The sequence below is a fragment of the Myxocyprinus asiaticus genome, chromosome 25 (assembly GCF_019703515.2).
Source record: "Myxocyprinus asiaticus isolate MX2 ecotype Aquarium Trade chromosome 25, UBuf_Myxa_2, whole genome shotgun sequence".
NCBI classification, from domain to species: Eukaryota; Metazoa; Chordata; class Actinopteri; order Cypriniformes; family Catostomidae; genus Myxocyprinus; species Myxocyprinus asiaticus.
Window position 1 is genome coordinate 42224538 of NC_059368.1, and position 22333 is coordinate 42246870.

Genomic DNA, 22333 nt, shown 5'->3' on the forward strand with positions numbered 1-22333 from the left:
GACATAGTAGGAAGACAAGATTTCTCTATCCTGTTTAAGGAAGGCAAAGGAGCAATGTTTTTACTGAACAAATGATAAACCTCAGAAGTAAAACCATCCGTTCCAGGAGATTTGTTTTTAAAGATTTAATTGCTTCAATCTCAAGGTTATGGGGAAGTTGCACTAAACCTGATCAGTAGAACTTAAACTGGTTAAAGAAGGAATAAAAAAAAAAGCATGATTTCTTCAAAATTTTAGATGTGTATAAAATTTAGCACAACGTGGCAACTTTTTTTTTTTTGGATTTCAGATAATACTTTTTTTTTTTTAGTCTAAAAAAAGTTCTGCTCCCCTTCAAGCCATTTTATCTGTGATCTAACAAATGCTCCTTCAGCTTTTTGCTTATACAACTAGTCCAAAACTGGAGATCAAGTTCCGCTTTTTCAGCCTCCGTTAGATTAATAACCGGTGTAGATAAAACTACATTTTATTTTTATTTTTTCCTTGACAAATTACTAAAAGCATGCAAGTATTTACCAATTTCATATTTCGGCAATTCCCAATTGCTGCCAAACTAATTTTCCTTATTTGCACTGTCCTAATAAACAGCAATTATGGAATAGTTTTTTTTTTATGTATAGTTAAGAATTTAAATATTCAGTTTCCAATAGAGGTAGTTTTAGGTAAATTAGCAAACTGAAAAATGTGCGTATAGAGATACATTTGTGATCAGAAAAGGGCAATGGAATAATGTCAGATGCTGAGTTATCTAACTCCGAGATAAGCCACATATCGATGCGAGACTGGTTAGAGAATGATTGCTCCACGTAAATATTTTTAGAGAGGGGTGAGTCTCCTAATTATCAACTAAAGAGAAACGTTGCATAAATGTCTTTTAAAGATTAGTGTTATCAAGAGACCTCGAAGGAAATCTAAGTTGCCATCCAAAGCTATGTTGAAGTCTCCAAAAACTAGAGTAGAATTTAGTAATTTCAACACATGTTCTTCCACTTGAGGAACAAAAAAAGCTTCATTCTCCTTGTTAATTAAATCCATAGATATTAACAATAATACGTTAAATGATCAATTTCAAGATTAATATAACGCCCATCTAAACCAGAGTATACAATTTTCCCATTAAACCGATTTAAGAATACAAACACCCGCTGAATTACTTGAGACATCCGTAAATCTAACCCCCATTGGGATCTCCAAAAATTATAATCTTCTTTGGTTGAATGGCACTCTTGCAAGAAACAAAAGTCAGACTTGAATTGTTTGAGATATAGAAAAATCACTTTCCTTTTAGTGAGGTTTCTTAGCCCTCTAGTATTCAAAGAAATGATAAAGACATAAGAAAAAATGACCTAATATAGAGAGATTAAACTGGTCTCTAAATATAACAATCGAAACTTCACAAATAGGGTGAGAAAAGCAAACCCTATGAATCATTAATACTAAAGTGCAATTCCAATTATATACAGCCTAAACATCAAAATAACATGCGTAATAATGATGATAACATAACACTTCATTTTGTTGCGCAAACACTACCAAATAACGAAACTAATGGTATGACCTTCAAAAACATTATTTCTTTTATCAGTGACAAGGCTTCTTTTTAATTTTCAAATTAAAGGGGTCATAGAGTGACCAGTAAGCAGACAATAGTCCTTGGACCCAGTGCAGATTGAGACAAGTTCCATAAATCGCCAAGCAGGCTACAAAAAGTATTACGTTGGAGGAAATATTTCTATACCTTATCCAAAGGCTCTTCCCCCCATAAAGTAAGCACGCTTGTTCTCTTGTTACTTTTTTCCACAGCCGGCCACAAAATACTCCTCTCTTTGTCTGCTGGAGACAAATCCTCGGATATTTTCAGATTATTATTCCAGAGAAAGAGTCCTTTGTTGCACGCCACTACAGCATTGCAGAAGAAACTGGAGGCAAACTGACAAATGACTCCTCTGGGCCTGTTGCTGTTCGGATGTTTGTGACCAAGCCGGTGTACGGTATCAGTAGCACTTGGCAGTTTGTCTCTTTCTTCTGGTAGCAGTTGCTGACATATCTGGATGACCTGCCCCCGAACAACATCTCTCTCTTTTTCAGGAATTCCGTAGAATCTTAAATTCCACTGACATGAGTAGCTTTCCAGGTGGGATAGTCTTCTCTCTTGCTCCGAGGTAATCTGCTCCATTTTGCCAACCTTAGACTCTACCACACCGTATTTGGCTTTCATACAGTTAACTTCCACACTCACAAATTCGATAGCTTCCTTCACACTTGTGATTTGTCTGGTACTTTCATCAATTACCTCCTTCATGCTAGCAATCACTCGAGCATTTTCTCCTATCATATTTTCCCGGGAGTCAGACCGAGTGTTTATTAGTTGAGATATCAGCATTCTCAGTCTTCCATTGTTTAGCAGCAGGAGACTTGCAAGGGGTGTCTAGAATTGTAGGGAATTCTTCATATAACATGAATTCTTCAGGGTCCGTGTCAGTTTTGACGTAGTCGTGCAGATTTTCAATAGCAAGTTTCTGGGAAACTTGTGGTGTTGCACTAACAATCTTGTTAGCAGGTTTAGCATTAGCATTCGTATGCACTGTACCCTTGTTCTTCCTTTTTTTTGGACTTCCCCATTATATCCTTCTGAGATAAAGGGACAGTTATCAACTAAACGATGTTAGGTATAAATACAAGTTAACAATCTCTGTCCAATTGCACAAATATAAACAAAATGGGTTTGCAGAGCTCCTCAACTCACATGTGGTTAGGGCACCATCTTGTGCAACCCCCGATTGGAAAGGTCTCCAGTGTACTTGAAAGTGCAGAGCATCCATGGCAATAAAGCTCATTCTGATTCTGAGTTAATCCAACTTTGAAACTTCCTTTTTTCTTAATTACTTCCATATTTAGCCTATATCAATAAGCATCCCAATTCATCAGACACATTCCATGAGTTTGAGACTCTATCACTACTGGATTGTGTCATGACATTGTCAGTGCGGAACACTTATTATGCCATATGTCAGGTCCAAGCAGTTCAAACATTTAATTTTCTTTTTTGCTGTGTTTGGAAAGACAGCACTTATTAAGCTTGCTATTATGCTAATAAAACACATCACTCATATGCCTTCTCTAGTGTTGATATGATATAGGGGATATTGGTGTTTTAATTTGCTTAATCATTTGTTCAATCCAATTAGACTGAATTAACTTTGTTTATTTTACCTGTAACACTGGCAATGTATGATGCATATTTTTACAAGTGTGATTCCAACGCTATGTTCATTTATTCAGCTGGCTGATGAAACAAATGTTATGCATTTTTCTGTAAATTCTTGGTATTTTAAATGTGAATGTGAACTTGATATCTCAACTGTTGCAACCTGAAAAGCGCTGTATTGTGGATTCTTGGCTTTTCTCAATTCACTGTCACGGAAGGACACAAAATTAACATCTCCCTTGCAACCTCTCTGCGCCCCCTCTCTTGAGTGCCACTGACTCATTAACATAGAATTTCTATGTTGAAACATGAAAATAAAAGAGAATTTGCATTTGAATTTAAATTCTGTAACTATTGCGTGAGCATTAAGAAAAAGCTTTGTAAAAAAATCTATTTGAAATTTCTTAGTCACATTTGCCTTTTCATTTTGAAACTGGCAGTCTTGTCTAGAGATTGTAGTGAAAATGAAATGTCAAATCAATTTTATATTTTTATTTGACAGGGATGATGCATTGTTACAGTGAAAATCAAATCATTTAATTTTAAAATTTTGGCACATTTTGCAGACACTTTAATGAAATGGTTAATCGGGTTTTCATTTGAATTTTTATCCTTTTATTTAAAATTGGCAGAATCTCTCTTCCATATGTGACAAAGTGATTTTATCTGTCTATCAGTGGCAGCTCCAGACCTTCTGGATCCTAAAACAGCCGCTCACGATACTAAACCGCGGCTGTCGTTTTCGGCTAAGCCAGTGGTGCTGAACTCTCCAGAAGACTTTGAGTTGCGTGTGAGCGTCATGCGCTGGAAAACTGTGCTCGCCGTGTTTCTGTTGGTGGTGCTGTATTTGATTCTCGGAGCAACTGTGTTTAAAGAGCTGGAACAGCCATATGAAACAGCACAGAAACTGGCCATCCTGATGGAGAAACTGGAATTCTTGTCAGAGCATTCCTGTGTCAACTCAACAGACCTGGAAATCCTGGTGAAGGTGAGAGAGCACACATTCACCGTCAGTATGTTTACAAGCGCAGTTACAGCATAATGGAACTACAGCAGATTTTTGCAAAGTTGAGCTACAGTCTTCATTCATCTGTCCAACATGAGACAATGTGTAATTGAATATTTTGCTCCACTGACATAGCTGAGCAAGTGACGTAAACATTTTCCATGTTGACCTTTTTCAACATTAGCACGCAAAACCAAACCAAGATGTCAGCTATCTAGCTTCTCAAAAGTGAGACTTATACAACTGGCACTACATGGAAAACTTTTCAGCTCTGTACATATCTTACATTCTTTTCACCTTAATTTTGGTACCAATTGGTAATTAACTTGTTCCTAGCGTCCGCCATGATACTTCTACCTTGTTTGTGTTGCATTTGACTTCCTGGTTAAATAAACATCATGCATCACCTCTCTTTTTCAGAGTATGTGCACAAGGCCAATCAATGTGTATACATGCTGTACAAAGCCAAGTTACAAACACATTATCTAGGTCTGTTAGTCAGACTTTGCAAAAATTAGACTGGTAAGATTTCAGTCTGACTAATGCATTTACATGACATTTTAAAAAGGAATATGTATATTTGCATTTTATATATATATATATATATATATATATATATATATATATATATATATATATATATATATATATATATATATTTTACCATTATGGTTCTTCACATCAAGGTGCTCTTCTGTTTGCATGGCAACAAATACAAGTACTTGGCTGCTTATAACGTCTTTGACAGCATGGGGTCCCTCCGGTTAATCGGGAGCCCTAAGCAACTTGCCTATATTGCATTTAGGAAGGACTGGCACTGATGAGGCCACAGAACCTTGATTGTTTGGCCTGATTATACAACCAATTATCTCTAGATCTCTAATGATTATTGCATCAAAAGTTCTCTCTTGCACACATACACACACTTGGCAAGCATTTTGTGTGTTGTTGATGGTCTTGGGGGGGTAAATGAGTGTTTTCATTGACTCACAGTGAATAATTATGTGTGATGTTGTAGAGGGGTTGAGAGCTGCTACACATTATTTCACACTCTGTTCCAGTGTAAGCAGATAAAAACAAGTCACAACTTTGTTTTTTTGTTTTTTTTTTTCCATATGCAAACGTACAAAAGTCTATTGAGAGAAAAAGAGAATGTGTTATTATTTAAGAATAGCTCATATTTCAAAATATTTAAATTTAGTCATTTATCAATCTAAAAACTAGGGATGTCACAAATCTGATACTGGTATGTACTTATCCTCTTAAAAGCACCGATACCATCTGACATACAAAAGTAATTGTGTAAACACACAAATTGAAAACACTCCTAGTGTGATTATTAAACTGAAAAGGCTGCAAATTAATAATAATAAAAAATAAATAAAAAAATACAGTCTGCATGTGCTGTGCACTTCAAAGTGAATGTGTGAAGCTGGCTGCTCCTACACTGAAAACACCATCTTGAGCATCATGCGTACTCTTGTGTGTAGTAAATGACAGAGCAGAGCTCAAACTACAATGGACTTCACAGAGGATAAACTGCTGCCAACTCCAACCGTAAAATATTGGATTCTTCACAGGCCACAGCCTGAACCTTGGACTTAGGATGGACTTCACTGGAAATGATCTGCCACAAGCTTCCAGCCGGACTGCTATGCCATTCACTGACCTCTGCCTGCATCATCTTGGTCATAGGGTGGACTACACTTTCTCTTAAAATGGAATACATAGACAATAAATAAACTGCCAAACCACCAACATCTACTCAGTTTACTAATTTAAACCATGACTTGTATTATACTGTAAATAACTAATATTGGCATTACATTCATGCTTTTTAGCCAGAGGGGAAGTGTCACATCTCACTTTGGTTGCATTGTGTTTCACTGGTTTTCAGTGTCTCTAGTCATAAGCACTGTTTTTAGAAGTGTCAAGCTAAATGTAGTTTGAAACTTTGAAAACCCTATCTTGAGATCCCTGCATTTTGTTGTGCTTGGTCCAGCTGTCATTGAGCGCAAAAGCACTTCTGTGGAAGGCTGCATGTGTTACGTTGGGCAGGCAGAGTGGGAGCAGAACAAGATGAAGATGATGATGAAGTGAACCCAAGTGCAGATTATTTACCATAATAACAAAAGATACAAAAGCAAGAACTAAACAGACTAGACTTACTAAAGATGACTTGACTATAAGCAAAGACCAAGACCGGGAACTACACATGAAACAATGTTACAACAATAATCGACCATGGACAAGAGAACATGAGGCCTTAATACACAAGGACTAACTAGGTTAACAAGACTAGAGCCCTTGTCAGTTTATTGATGTATGCATTATATTGAGTAGCGTAGGTAATAGTGTTGTTATTTTTCATTATTTCAGCAGACAGCATGCTTCATATATTAGGATTGGTAGCATTAAGTTAAAGGGAGTAAACTTTATCATTCAGTTGAATAGTGCACAAGCATTTAGACACTTACGTTAGCTGCGCTCTGTCCGTGCAGTGAATGAATGCGCATCCTTGAATTAGAGGGGTTTTCCGCGCATTTACTTGAAGCGCTCATGCAGTGTCAATGGTATGACCCATTTTAGGGGTGGCCTAGATTAGTCAAGTCTAGCAGATTCATGATATATTATTGATTTATTATCTAATGCCAAATTCAGAAATCACTTAGGTGGCAATACTATAAAATAATAATGAATAAGTAAATAAATAAATAAAAACAAGCAGGGCAGAAGCCAAATCAGTCGCCAGGCCACCGGGACTTCTCCCGCCGCTCCCGATGGCCAGTCCGGGCATGGTGAAGTGTGTTCAGTTCTTTCCCTATTCTGGCATTTAAAGGAATGTTCCGGGTTCAATACAAGTTAAACTCAATCGACAGCATTTGTGGCATAATTTTTTTTGTTGGAATCCATTTTCCAAAGCACAATCACATGTGGCCATTTTATTTATCCAGAAATTCTGACTGGTGTGTGAACAATTCTGCTACTTAGTGTTTATACATGCTGAAATGTGTGTTAATTGAGTTTTGCAGAAAATATTACATTTTATTCCTTTGGTACTATTTTCTAGTACTGTAGTGGTAATTTTTTAAAGTCTTAGTACAAAACTCCAAACTGATCACACTTTTAACACAGCTAGTCATTCTTTCAAAACCTGCTCTCACGCTTTTATTACAGTTATACATGCTTTCTTTCCACATAATCATCGTTTCAAAACACAAGATTGTTGTAACATGTCATGAGAACATTTGGCTTAATCACCAAAACACAGTTAATTTAATAGCAAACAATGCAAGATTCATGTTTCAAATCACTGTTGGTGCTGAATATTACACTTACATTATCTTACCAAATTGACAATTCATATTTATCCAACAAATAAAATACATGATAAAAAGAAAAAAAAATCAAAAGGCAAAAATATTTACAGTATATACAGTGTATGTATGTGTGTGTGTGTGTGTATATATATTTTATATATATATATATATATATATATATATATATATATATATATATATATACAGGGTTGAGAGGGTTACTTTTGATATGTATTCCACTACAGATTACAGATTACATGCTGTAAAATGAAATTTGTAACGTATTCCATTACATTACTCAAGGTCAGTAACGTATTCTAAATACTTTGGATTACTTCTTCAGCACTGGTAGATTCTTTTTCACTTGTTTTGACTATAAAAACTCTGTCAGTACAGTAAGACAAAATACACATTTTAAAAATGCATTCTCTGAAAAACCTGAATATCTTATGCAGTGTTGTTTCTAAAACATGATAAATCAAACTGATCATGTTTTAACGATTTTTAGATAATTTTACAGGAAAAAAATTAAAAAATTATCAAGAATACGATTTTTGCCCTAATATCAAAGGTCTTACTAGAAACAATTATGATCCAACGTGAATTTTCTTGATAAAAAATATATGATCGTGCCTGGTAACATGTGCATGTAAAATGGCTAGAAATAGCATTTTAGCTTAGCGTAAAGCTGACAGTTTACACAAGGTTTATTTATATTTCTTCTGCTCCAAACTTACATCAAACTTCTCTGTCTGCTCGTATGAATGTAACACATCATAAGAAAGTGTTTCACTGCTGTTCAAATGCACTTTGGATCGCATCATTTATATGTATAAATGTTTTCTATCTGATAGGACTAAATATTAAATGAAACAAATGACAATAAAATGCAAAGTAATCTCTTCAGTAATCAAAATACTTTTTTAATGTAACTGTATTCTGATTACCAATGATTTAAATTGTAACTGTAGTGGAATACAGTTACATATATTTTGTATTTTAAATACGTAATCCCGTTACATGTATTCCGTTACTCCCCAGCCCTGTATGTGTATATATATATATATACACACACACACACACTGGTGGCCAAAAGTTTGGAATAATGTACAGATTTTGCTCTTATGGAAAGAAATTGGTACTTTTATTAACCACAGTGGCATTCAGCTGATCACAATGTATAGTCAGGACATTATTAACGTGAAAAATTACTATAACAATTTGATTTTTTTATTTTCTACTTAAACTACTTCAAAGAGTTCTCATCAAAAAATCCTCCACGTGCAGCAATGACAGCTTTGCAGATCCTTGGCATTCCAGCAGTCAATTTGTTCAGATACTCCGGTGACATTTCACCCCACGCTTCCTGTAGCACTTGCCATAGATGTGGCTAACTTGTCGGGCACTTCTCACGTACCTTACAGTCTAGCTGATCCCACAAAAGCTCAATGGGGTTAAGATCCATAACACTCTTTTCCAGTATCTGTTGTCCAATGTCTGTTTCTCTTTGCCCACTCTAACCTTTTCTTTTTGTTTTTCTGTTTCAAAAGTGGCTTTTCCTTTGCAATTCTTCCCTTAAGGCCTGCACACCTGAGTCTTCTCATTACTGTTGTACATTAAACTGGTGTTGAGTGGGTAGAATTCAATGAAGCTGTCAGCTGAGGACATGTGAGGTGTCTATTTCTCAAACTATAGACTCTGATGTACTTATCCTCTTGTTTAGTTGTACATCTGGCCTTCCACATCTCTTCCTGTCCTTGTAAGAGCCAGTTGTCCTTTGTCTTTGAAGACTGTAGTGTACACCTTTGTATGAAATCTTTCAAGCATTGTATAGCCTTCATTCCTCAAAACAATGAGTGACTGATGAGTTTTTAGAGAAAGCTGTTTCTTTTTTGCCATTTTTGACCTAATATTGACCTTAAGACATGCCAGTCTATTGCATACTGTGGCAACTAAAAAACACAAAGACAATCAGAATAGATGCTTCATTTAATGAACAAAATGGCTTTCAACAGTGTTTGATATGATGGCAAGTGATTTTCTAGTACCAAATTAGCAATTTAGTATGATTACTCAAGGATAAGGTGTTGGAGTGATGACTGCTGGAAATGGAGCCTGTCTAGATTTGCTCAAATGATTTGTTTCAAATAGTGATGGTGCTGTTTTTTACATCAGTAATGTCCTGACTTTACTTTGTGATCAGTTGAATGCCACTTTGGTGAATTAAAGTACCAATTTCCTTCCGAAACAGCGAAATCTGTACATTATTCCAAACTTTTGGCTGCCAGTGTGTGAGTATATATATACATATATATATATATATATATATATATATATATATATATATATATATATATATATATATATATATATATATATATATGTACACCAATCAGCCACAACATTAAAACCACCTGCCTAATATTGTGTAGGTCCCCTCATGCTGCAAAAACAGTGCCAACCCGCATCTCAGAATAGCATTCTAGATGCTGTTCTTCTCACCACGATTGTACAGAGCGGTTATCTGAGTTTCCGTAAACTTTGTCAGTTCGAACCAGTCTGGCCATTCTCTGTTGACCTCTCTCATCAACAAGGCATTTCCATCCACAGAACTGCTGCTCACTTGATGTTTTTTGTTTTTGCCACCATTCTGAGTAAATTTTAGAGACTGTTGTGTGTGAAACAGGAGATCAGCAGTTACAGAAATACTCAAACCAGCCCATCTGGCAGCAACAATCATGCTACGGTCCAAATCATTGAGATCACATTTTTTCCCTATTCTGATGGTTGATGTGAACATTAACTGAAGCTCCTGACCTGTATCTGAATGAATTTATGCACTGATAGAGATAATTATGGTTGATGAGATAATCGCATGGATGATTGTAGGTGCCAGACGGGCTGGTTTGAGTATTTCTGTAACTGCTAATCTCCTTGGATTTTCACACACAACAGGAAGCCACAATATTTAGTCAAAAAACTCCCAGGAAGGACACGCATGTGGAAGGCCCAAGCATGGTCTACATTTGAACAAGTAAAGTGGAATTCATTGACTGCTCTTAAAGGATTCTGAAACTCATCCAATTTGTGAATAACCACTGGGAAATATACTTCTATGAGCTGCTGTTTATACTGAGAATTCTGGCTCTGTTCAAAGATATAAGTATGATACAAGTAGTTGATGCTTATTTTCATATTGCTGCCTGTTGATTCAATGGATATCTGACACATGTTTGCTTGTGTCAGTCATAGCTGATGAAATGTCCTAAAATGAAAATGTTGAACAAAGCATTGCATCCCTCAGTGCTATTCGCAGGGGAAAGCTTGGTGTGTGCATACGTAGGATGAAGGAACTGAAAGCATTGCTTATTGATTGTGTTGACATGTAACTTATGAAAAAGTTGTGGATGGCACTTGAGGAGTTCAAGACTGCTCATAAGCTTGTGCAAGAATGGTTATCTGATGATATCAGAGAAAATGAACAGATTGATTGATAAGAGCCTAAAATGGCTACATTTGAGAACTTCATGAGTGAAGTGGAGATGTGGGAAAATTTTCAAAAGGATCCACAAATACTTATTGGGCCAAATGACAGTGCTTTAAATGTGTCCAAAAGATCCCACAAATCACACAATTACCATGGGTCAAATATATCATCGTCAGCTGCTGGTAAAGCAGCCCTTATTGACTGTAAAGCTGCATTAAAACAAAAGCATACTCTGGAAATGGAAAAAACTGCACTGAACATGAGACTGGAAACAGTAAATTTTGAATGTGACCTGGCTGCAAATGACGCTAAATTAAAAGTTCTAGAAGACTTGAAAACAACTACCAGTCCAAGTATACAAGTTCAATCAATCATTCCCCCACAATCTTCTGAACTTAAAGATGGAATGAATGAGTTTGTTGAAAAGTATGGCACTATGAATTCTAAACAGCCATTGACTCAGGATCAAACTCCAGCTGGTCCATCAACATCACCTGAATTTCTTCAACCTGGGGCTATCCCTAAAACATCACAGCAAACTAAATAGATGTTGAATCAGGATGGAACTCCACCTGGACCATCACAATCATTTGAATTTGTTCAACTTGGAGCTATTCCTAAAACACCACTGCAAAGGAAGTTACAACCTCCGAAACCCATTCAAGCTGCACAAAGAAAGAATACTGCCCAATATACAGCAACATCTAATAAACCTGCAACAAATACTCAATCAGTCAACCAGCTGCACAGATGTGGATCTTTCAAATGTGGTGCGGAGACAGTATGACATTGCAGAGCAACATCAAGGCTTATGATGGAAAGGACCTTAATGCATATGCACTATATTTGAGAGGCTGTTGCAGTGCTGCTGAAGATACTCCTAACATGTTTAACCTTGATTTACCTTCAAAACTCAAGCAGATTATATCCAAGCTTCCTTACAAATTGTGTGAAATGTGGAGAAACACAGCATGTGACATCCTTGAAAGAACACACAGTAGAGCTAAATGTCATGATGTGGTTGCTTTCATAGAAAATCAGGACAAGATACTCCAAGATCCCATCTTTGGTAATATTCAAGGTGTCACCTCTATTACAAAGGGAACAAAGGCCAAGGTCAAGTTTCTTTCCTTGAAGTATGGGAGCAAGAAAAGTTTTGCCACCTCCATATCACCACTGGCATCTAGCTCTTAAGAAATAAAGAGTACAGAAAATTTAAGTTTAAGAGTTGAATTTCAGACATCTTGCATGTTCTGCTCTGGCATTCATGCCTTGGAATCTTGTCGCCAATTAACTTTGAATCCCCATGAAGAGAAGGTTGATTTCTTAAAAGGAAAGGGACTATGTTTTGCATGTCTTTTAAAAGGGCACATGAGTAAAGTGTGTAGGAAGTGTCTGGACTGTAAGACTTTCCAGAGAAAACACTCTACACTTCTCCATATTGAATGCACACTATGGAAGGTGGTGTAACACCTAAAGGGCATCATACTACTTAGAAGGACAAAGTTAGTGATAAGGCTGCGGCAAAGGGCAGTAACTCCATTACAATTGCCATGGTTTCTACAGAATATACTGGGGCTGGTTTCATGGACTGCAAACTTGCTATTTTGCTATTTTGCCAGTGAAGATACTGTACTGCCTGCAAGGGCAGTAATATAATACAAACCTATGCCTTTCCTGATCCCGGAAGCTCTGCTACCTTCTGCACAGAGAAGCTAATGGAAAAATTGCATGTGAGAGGAAGGAAAACTGAAATTCTGAAGGAAAGACCAATGAGTACATACAGACTAAAATGGTTTAGAAGAAGCCTCAACAGCGACAACTTCATGACCCTGCCTGAGGTTTTCACTCAAAGTTCTATACCAGTTGGCAAAGAAAACATCCCCACTGAAGAGGACATTCGGCACTGGCCATATCTCAAAGAGGTCAGTTTGAACACCACTGAATTGGAAGTCGATCTACTGATTGGAGTCAATGCTCCACAGCTTATGGAGCCATGGAGGATCATTAATAGCCAAGGAAATGGACCTTATGCTGTCCAAACTCATCTAAGATGGCACATTAATGGTCCATTGGGCAGAAGCCCATCTATACTGTAGGTGGAAGTGGCCAACTAAATGTGTCCTGTAATAGGGTTTCAGTTGCCAGTCTGGAAGAACTTCTTTTGAAGCAGTTCAGTCATGACTTTGCTGAGCAGGCCTGTGATGAGTGCATTTTTTCAAGAATTTCACACACCATTGCACTTGTGTATATGGCTGTGTGACAATAAAGTGATTTGATTTGATTTGATTTGATGAGAAACCTGAACATTCAGTTGAGGACAAAATGTTCCTCAAAATTGCAGCAGACTCTTCTATCTAACAAGATGGTCACTATCAACTTCGACTTCCATTCCATCAAGAGGGCGTCCAGCTCCCTGGTGGAACAGCATGCCATTAACCTCATGAAGAGTTTACAAAGAGATGACATATTTTTTTTATGGATTACAAGGAATTCATGAATGACCTCTTGGAGAAAAGGCATGCTGAAAAGGTGCCACAGGATCAGCTGCCAGGAAGTTTTGGATGAGTGTGGTACATACCCCACCATAGAGTGTACAGTACCACAAGAGGAAAAAGAAAATCAGGGTTGTGTTTGATTGTGTGTCCTCATTCCATGGCACACCCCTAATTCAAGAGCTCATTCAGGGCCCTGACCTTACAAATACCCTCATTGGAGTCATCCTTCGATTCCGTCAGGAACCTTTAGCAGTCATGGCAGATATTGAAGGAATGTTTAATCAAGCTAAAGTTCCACCAGAGGATGTTGACTTCTTGTGATTCTTATGGTGGCCCAGTGGAAACATTAGTCAACCACTTGCAGAGTACCAGATGTTACTCCATCTTCTTGGTGTTGTCTCCTCACCAAGTTGTGCAAAATATGCCCTCAAGAATACAGTTGAGGACAATGAGGGAAAATTTGGTGAAGAAGTCCTTAGCACCATTGGAAAGAACTTTTACGTTGATGACTGCCTGACATCCATTCCCAATGAGGAGACAGCCATTGCCTTGATGAAAGACTTAAGAGCTGTTTGTGCAACCGGTGAATTCAGATTGATGAAGTGGATCAGTAATAGTCATTCCATCCTAGCTTCAGTTCCATTAGAGGAGAAGGCTAAAGGAGTTAAACAGTTGGATCTTGACAGAGATAAACTCCATGTGGAAAGAGCCCTTGGGATATAGTGGAGCACTGAAATGAACTCCTCCTTCTTCAAGGCTGCCACAAAGCAGCAAAAACATACCAGGAAGACCATTCTTTCCACCACAAACTCCATCTATGATCCGATTGGAATTTTTGCCCCACCGATTCTTCCTGCAAAGAGGATCCAGCAGAAACTTTGTCAAGTTAACTGTGGCTGGGATGACAAGATTCCAGATGGGTTTGCAAAATCTTGGGAGGAATAGCTCAAAGGCTTGGACAAACTACACAACTTTAACATTCATAGATGCTTCAAACCACCGAATTATGGCAAGATACATGTGGCCCAGCTAAATAAATTTTGCGATGCAGTGAATTAGGCTATGGCAGGGGTTTTCAAAGTGTTAAATAGTAACAAAATTTACCAGACCAAATGTTGTATATAGGCCTTTACAATAGCCAAGTAAATAATAAATAAAATAGCCTATGCTAAATGTTAAATAAATAAATAAAAATCTTTCTTCCACCAAAAACAGCAGTAAATTCTGGCCACTTATTTGAAGTTTTATCAGGTATTATCCTCTATTGTTATATTATTAAATATCATCATATTTCAGACATTGGAGCAACTCACCAATATTGATCAATAATCTTAAATTCAGTCTGACAGACTCATTCAGCAATGCGTCATACTCCGGATGAGCAATAAATATTTCTATTAATATGAAACAGTATTTTGCATTATTTATATATATATATATATATATATATATATATATATATATATATATATATATATATATATATAAAAAAAAACAATAGCCAACCTGTTTGTCCTTATGACAATGGGATTATTTAACGTCATGGTTACTGGTGTAACCTCCGTTTCCTGATGGAGGGAACGAGACGTTGGTGTCAATGTAGTGACACTAGGGGTCACTCTTGGGAGCCCGAGACACCTCTGGTCTTTGATAAAAGGCCAATGAAAATTGGCGAGTGGTATTTGCATGCCACTCCCCCGGACATACGGGTATAAAAGGAGCTGGTATGCAACCACTCATTCAAGTTTGCAAATGTCTGTTAGAGAGGCACCTCTGGCCAGGGCCCAAGAAGCCGCTACACCACGGGTAGGATAGGCTCGTAGCCCTACCGGGTGCGGCATGTTTTGGGCGAGATATGCCATAGTTATGGCGTTAATGAGCCAGTGGGCGATCCTCTGCTTGGAGACAGCGCTTCCTTTCCGCTGTGCACCAAAGCAGACAAAGAGCTGTCGGCTGAGGTGTGAGAGCACCAGGTCCCTGTGTGCACACAGCACGTCTCGAGAGTGAGCTAGGATTAGCCAGTCATCGAGATAGTTGAGAATGCGTATGCCCACCTCCCTTAACGGGGCAAGGGCAGCATCTGCGACCTTCGTAAAGACACGAGGGGACAGGGACAGGCCGAAAGGGAGGACTTTGTACTGATACGCCTGATCCTCGAACGCAAACCGCAGGAAGGGTCTGTTTCGAGGAAGGATCGAGGCGTGGAAGTACGCATTGGCCTCAACCCACCGGCTTTTTTTGGTATGATGAAGTAGGGGCTGAAAAACCCCTTCTTCATCTCGGTTGGAGGGACAGGTTCTATCGCGCCCTTCCGTAGGAGGGTAGCGATCTCCGCGCAAGGTAGCAGCATTTTCGTCTTTCACCAAGGTGAAGCGGAGCTCGAGGTGCCACACCACGTCGTGGCCGTGCTGAGTCTAAGGACATCGAAGCACTTACCTGGCTCCTTGTGACCACCCCTGGAACAGCCTGGGATGGGGAGGAAGAAGCCTGTCCTCATGACCCGTGGAGACTGTCACATCGGGGGCAGATTTGTGCCACAGCTGGGCGCTCAGGGGCGGGAGATCGCCGCTGGAGCGCAAAACCTGCCAAATAGAGTGGTGGACGGTGGTCGTGATGACGGCCGTACACACTGGATACGTGACCCAGGGAACAAGGAAACCGCTCTTGCTGAGCTCTTGAGTACTGCAGCCACTTGGGCATGCAGCGCAATTAAATGCAAAAGGTAACAAAAAGGCGGAGATCTGCTTACCAGCTCTAGAGCAGCGGGTTTCGTTGTCCCTGGGTCGCCCGTCTCAAGGGCGCTTTGAAGCCTTTCATGTGTTCTGGGCAGCTGCGAGATGGGTGGCGTCTGCTTCCTGCGGTGGGCTCCACGCCGGGGCCGGGCCGAAGGGGCGGGCTGCGGCGGAGCCAGTACAGTCACCATAGGGGGACGCCCTTGGCGATGAGTAAACGGGGTACAGGATCTTGAGCCGTGCCAGGGCAGGATATGCCGGCTAGCATCCATCTACTGCTCTACCATCGAAAACTGCTGGGCAAAGTCCTCGACGGTGTCGCCGAATAGGCCCGCCTGGGAAATGGGGGCAGCAAGGAATCGTGTCTTGTCGGCCTCACCCATCTCGACCAGGTTGAGCCAAAGGTGGTGCTCCTGGACCACTAGTGTGGCCATCGTCCCCCTGAGAGACCGCGCCGTGATCTCCGTCGCTCGGAGAGCGAGGTCGGTCGCCGAGCGCAGTTCCTGCATCAATCCTGGGGCGGAACTACCCTCGTGCAGTTCCTTTAGCGCCTTGGCAGACTTGCAGGAGAGCCATGGCGTGCAGGGCGGAGGCAGCTTGTCCAGCGGCACCGTAGGCCTTGGCCGTCAGAGACAACGTAAACCTACAGGCCTTGGACGGGGGCTTTGGGCACCCGCACCGGGTGGCGGCGCTCTGCGGGCATAGGTGCACCGCGAGCGCCTTTATCCACCGGGGGATTGCCGAATAGCCCTTGGCCACCCCACCATCGAGGGTAGTGAGGGCAGGGAAGCTGAAAAGATCGGGACCGGGCAGTAAAAAGTGCCTCCCGTGACCTTGCCAGCTCCTCATGCACTTCCGGGAAGAAATGAACGGGGGCGGGGCGTGGCTTTGAGCGGCGCCGCGAGCCCAGGAACCATTCACCGAGCCGCGAGGATTCAGGGAAGAGCAGTGAAATCCACTCTAACCGACGCTCGCGGCTGCCCAGGAAAGCATGTCATCATCTCCGCGTCAGCCTGTGACTGGGCAATTGACCCCGAAGGGAGAAGCCCAGCTGAGGCTTCCGACTGGACGAGCCCACTCTCCGATGCTGCGCTCGAGAGCTCATCACTTTCGCAGGCTCCGAATAAGAGGTTGAACTCGCCGCAAGACGAGCCGGCGGACTCACCCGGAAGCCCGATCGGGGCAGACGAGCGTGCTGGGGAATGGGAGGTCCACGGGGGGATACCCGGCGGTCCCATTGGGGTCCCCAAATCGCCCCCAGTGCTAGCCGCGCTGGCCTCATATCCGTGGGTAAAAGGACCGAGGCGGGAGCCTCTGGGGTGGCTCGCTTTCTTACGAAGGCGAGCCGCGACCGCAACGTTGCCATGGACATATTCTCGCAATGAGAACATGACCATCCACGAACGCTGTCTCCGTGTGAGCAGTGCCCAGATACGAAAGACAGTGATCGTGACCATCAGAAGGCGAGAGATAACGAGCACAACCAGGAATAACACACAATCGGAAAAGCATCTTTAAAAAGACACGTCTTTAAAAAGACTTTCCGTGTGTGCGCTCTTTTAGAGAAATATATACTCTTTTAGAGGGGAAAAATGCTCTTTCAGAAAATATACTCTCTAGTTTTTCTGCCGAAGTGCCCAGGGGCGTTCTCTGCAGTGCACCAATGCAGAGGGGGGAGAAGCCGCTGAAATGTGCCGTCAGATCCAGCAGAGGTGAATGAACAGTAGTATTCAGCTCAATGAGCATGACCGTTCGGCTCCGAAGAGAAAATCTGAATGAGTGGTTGCATACCAGCTCCTTTTATACCCGTATGTCCGGGTGAGTGGCATGCAAATACCACTCGCCAATTTTCATTGGCCTTTTATCAAAGACCAGAGGTGTCTCGGGCTCCCAAGAGTGACCCCTAGTGTCACTACATCGACACCAACGTCGAGTGAGTGACAGATAGGGAACTTCGTTCACCTATATTTGTGATATAATCACATCACATGAGCCAGTCTCCATCTCTATGGTAATCAAACACAAACACATGAAGACACATCGACCCGAAATCATGTTGTACATCGTGATTTTGTTCCACATTTTCTGATTTTCTGCATCCTAGATAAACTTCTGCAGCTATGTTTTCCACTGTGGTGACAGAAGACGTGAGTCACATCAGATGTTCTTAGATGTCATTTGATTTGCTAATGTCTCATCATCGATCATCAGAATATTATTCATATTTAATACGAATTTAACCATGTATTATACTACATTACTTGTAATTGTTACCGGCCAAATGGCGAGTTGATTCCTCAAACTCCAGTTTATTTTTTCCTCAATATAACATGTCTACAGATGCAGAATATTTGGATGAATGAACAAAGGCAGAGAAATATGGCTTTATAATAGATTGGTGATTGCACATGACCGGTTTTGATCGTACATGCACTCTCTGAAATAGGGGTGTGCTGCGAAGCCATTATCTGTATTTGTATCTGTGTCTGTTCATATGACAAACTTATCTGTATCTGTTTATTCGGATAGAAGTGAGTCTGGGCAGGGCTTAAACCAGAAGTGCGTCAAAACTAAATGGAATGCCCATTTTTAAATGTTACTCTTTCATTTATAGTTTCTATTAATAAAATATGCCATTTTCATAATAATAGCCTAATAATAATAATTTATTATTATTATTATTATTATTATTATATAACAATTATAAAAATTAAAAAAAAAATAGTCTTTTTTTTTCTTACCAGATGAAGCTGAATTTGTAGGCTACATTAACTGTGGAATATGTTGTTAACTGTGGTTTCTCCTGGTATTTCTGATATTACTATCTGCATGAAACAGAATTTTCATTTGTCTGTGCATGTATAACAACATTATTCTGGAGGCAAGAGGTGTCAAGCAAAATGTGAAATGTCAAGCACACATTTTGCAGTGAATAATAAATACAAATTCAAACATTAAAAGAAATGAAAATAAAATCAATATAGCCTACAAACAGGTGAAAGTGGCATAAGTCTATCAGTATTTTTAAAGATTTTTTTACGCGCACAATTTACAGAGACCGCAAATGGATTTAAGACCGTGCCCATTCGATCTGAAATCACAGCGTGCACATTTTCATTAATATGGTTTACACTTTTGAAATATTGGCTGCACAGATTCATAAATTCTTTGTAATTTTGTATATGCTTATTTAATATTAAAAATTTTTTTTCTATTATTCAGATGAATCCGTTAATCGTTTTCAAGTCATTATTCATGCCTTTCCGAATAAGGTATTCAGCTTCGGGCACATCCCTACTCTGAAAGTGAGCAGGGAGATTTCATAGAGCAGTGTATAGTAAATCCGCGTGCAGGTGGAAAGATTTGCGCTCATGCAACCGGTACAGATGCGCTCTTGCATGATATGCATGAATTCGTGACATTTAACAGAATTATAACGACATAGAGCTACTGTCTATTAAGCTGGACTATGGTCTATTAAGTCAATTATTTTCATTATCTTCACAATTCATTTTTATTGTATTTATTTTTCTTTTGATTTTACTTGGTGAATTTATCATAATTCTCTGCACCACCCCCGGGGAGGTGCTCCTTCTGGTTTGAAAACCGTGGGGCTATGGTATAGCTAGCTACCTGTGACTTACTAAGACTAATGGTGCTGTTCATGTTGCTTTTGTATTCGGCAAGGCAAGAGTTGCTCCATTTAAGCATGTTACTATCCCTAGGCTAGAGCTTGCAGCTGCTGTCCAATGTGCTTCTGTTGTTGAGCAGAAAGCGAAATGAAGCCCATTAAATTCTCCATTCAGAGAATCCTGACCCCAACCATTGGACAGCTTGATGACAGGATAATCAAAGTCAAAACTCAACTCAGAGATGAAGAGCTTTCAGTGGAGGACCTTACACATGCCAAGAAGGCGTTAGTATGCTTCGTCCAGCAGCAGTCCTTCTCATCTGAAATTATGTCACTGAAAAAAAGGACATACTGTTAAGAAAACTAGCTGTGTCTACAGGCTTGACCCTCTTCTTATGGACAGAATCTTGATAGCTTACAGGAGGCGGCATAAAATGGCAATGCCTGAAGATCTGAAACACCAAGCCATCCTGATGAAGAACAGTCACCTGTCCACACTACTTTTAAATCATATTCATCAGACAACTGGTCATTGTGGAAAAAACAAATACTCTCAAAACTCCGCCAGAGATATTGGATAGTTCATGCCAATTCTGATACTCGAAAGATAGTCATAAACTGCCTACTTTGCAGACACTGGAATGTCCCAGTGATGGACCATAAAATGGCAGATCTACCTCTATGCCGTGTGTGCTGTGATTTACATGTGTAGGTACTGATTACTTTGATGCTATAGAGGTGAAGAGGGGCCAGGGTTTGTTAAATTGATATGGCGTGTAGTTCATTTGTCCGGTAAGCAGAGCCATCCATCTTGAAATGGCCTATTCATTGGACTTTGTATTTTTCATGGCTCCTCAATGTTGTTTGTTCATGTATTTAATTTCCATTATGGACAATTAAGGGGGAGGGTGATAATGTATCAATTTATTTATTGTATGGTTTGTTTAACTTAGTTTTCTCCCCCTTTGGTTGATAGGATGCAGTGCACCTGCTTTTGCTTTTCCTGTAGGCAACCATTTTAAACAGGAAGTGATGTGGCAAAGGGAGAGTGGGAGGGGACACAGTTTCTTGACCTACACTTGCAAGTAACTCTTCACATTGTTTTATTTTTACTTGTTATTTTCTGTAATCCAATAAATACAAAGTGTTTTTCTCTGATCTTTTTACAGTAGTGTCAAATGCTCTTTCCCACACACAGAAGTGGGTAAAATGTAAAAGGAAGTCACTACGTAGTGTTTGTGCTTGTTAGCAAAGAAATTAAAAAACTGTAATATTTTCTGCAAAACTGTACACAAAAGTGCCCTCATTTTGCACAGGTTTGATGATGTTATCATTCAGAACAAGCACTCAAAATAATTTACTCAAGGAATCAAAGCCTGAACTTGGTTATATAGTATTGTTGTAGTGTGAAACCAAATAAATAAATAAATTGAAACTTACTATAAATGGAAATAATTTCAAACCCACAATACATTACAGAAATCTGGCAGCCTGATGGTAAGGCCTCTGTAACAGTAACCTTATGGTCAACAATGATGGCTCAGACCTCATTCGAAATGACAGTATGCTGCCTTCTCCCTCTATACCTCTGATGTACAAATGAGTAAAATAAAACTGTCATGTGCATGGACCTCTTCTTTGAGGGGGTCCATGCCCACCTCTTTGACGAGAACCATGCCCAACTCTTTGGTGGGGTCCATGTCTACCTCTTTGTCCCTTCTGCAGGTTTACTCTCTCTTGCAGTCTATCTTGCCTACATGTTTGCACATTGCAAATGCTCACACACAGTTCTACTTACTGTACTGTACGTATATGTTAATCAATTTGTGATTACCAGGTGAAATAAATAAATTATATAGTAATAAGAATTTTATGTTTGGTTTATCCTGATTGAAAGCACTTACAGCAATTACAGTAGTTGATAACTTACCAACACACAATAATCAGACCAGCTGAAAACCTATAGATATACCAAATGATTAATTGATTAACCATTAAGATCAGTTGGATTAAATGATAGACAACTAAATGAGAACAGTTGCAAATGAAAAGTTTAATGGGAATAGCAAATGAAAGGCAGTTACTTTGAATGAAAAGTATATATAGATGAAACTATACCTATAACCTATTAGAAATAATGTTTTACAAATAAAACAAATAAAAATATGCAGAAATGTTTGACAAAAGTGCATTTTTGATGATCTGTTGTGAGATTAGTACTAAGAGTTTTACAAATTTACCACTTACTAATGAAAGTAGTACCAAAGTAGTAAAAAAAAAAAAAAAAAAAAAAAAAAACAGTAAACAAACTGGAACATGTGTGAAAACAGGTGAATTGTGTTGAATAGTTTTGAAAATGTGTCTTTGTTTCAAAATTGTAAGTAATGTTTAGAGGAATTTGGCCAGTAGAATCAGTTATAGAGTGTTAGCAATCAAGAAAAATTGTAATAT

At 39.4% G+C, this 22333-nt stretch overlaps 1 protein-coding gene across 1 annotated transcript in view; it reads left to right on the plus strand.

Moving 5' to 3' along the window:
* kcnk2b (potassium channel, subfamily K, member 2b) overlaps nucleotides 1-22333 on the plus strand; it is a 95003-nt gene that overhangs the window by 21622 nt on the left and 51048 nt on the right. The window contains exon 2 of the mRNA XM_051654836.1: nucleotides 3886-4196. Coding sequence (XP_051510796.1) covers nucleotides 3886-4196 — 311 coding nt within the window. The remainder of the gene's footprint in view (nucleotides 1-3885; nucleotides 4197-22333) is intronic.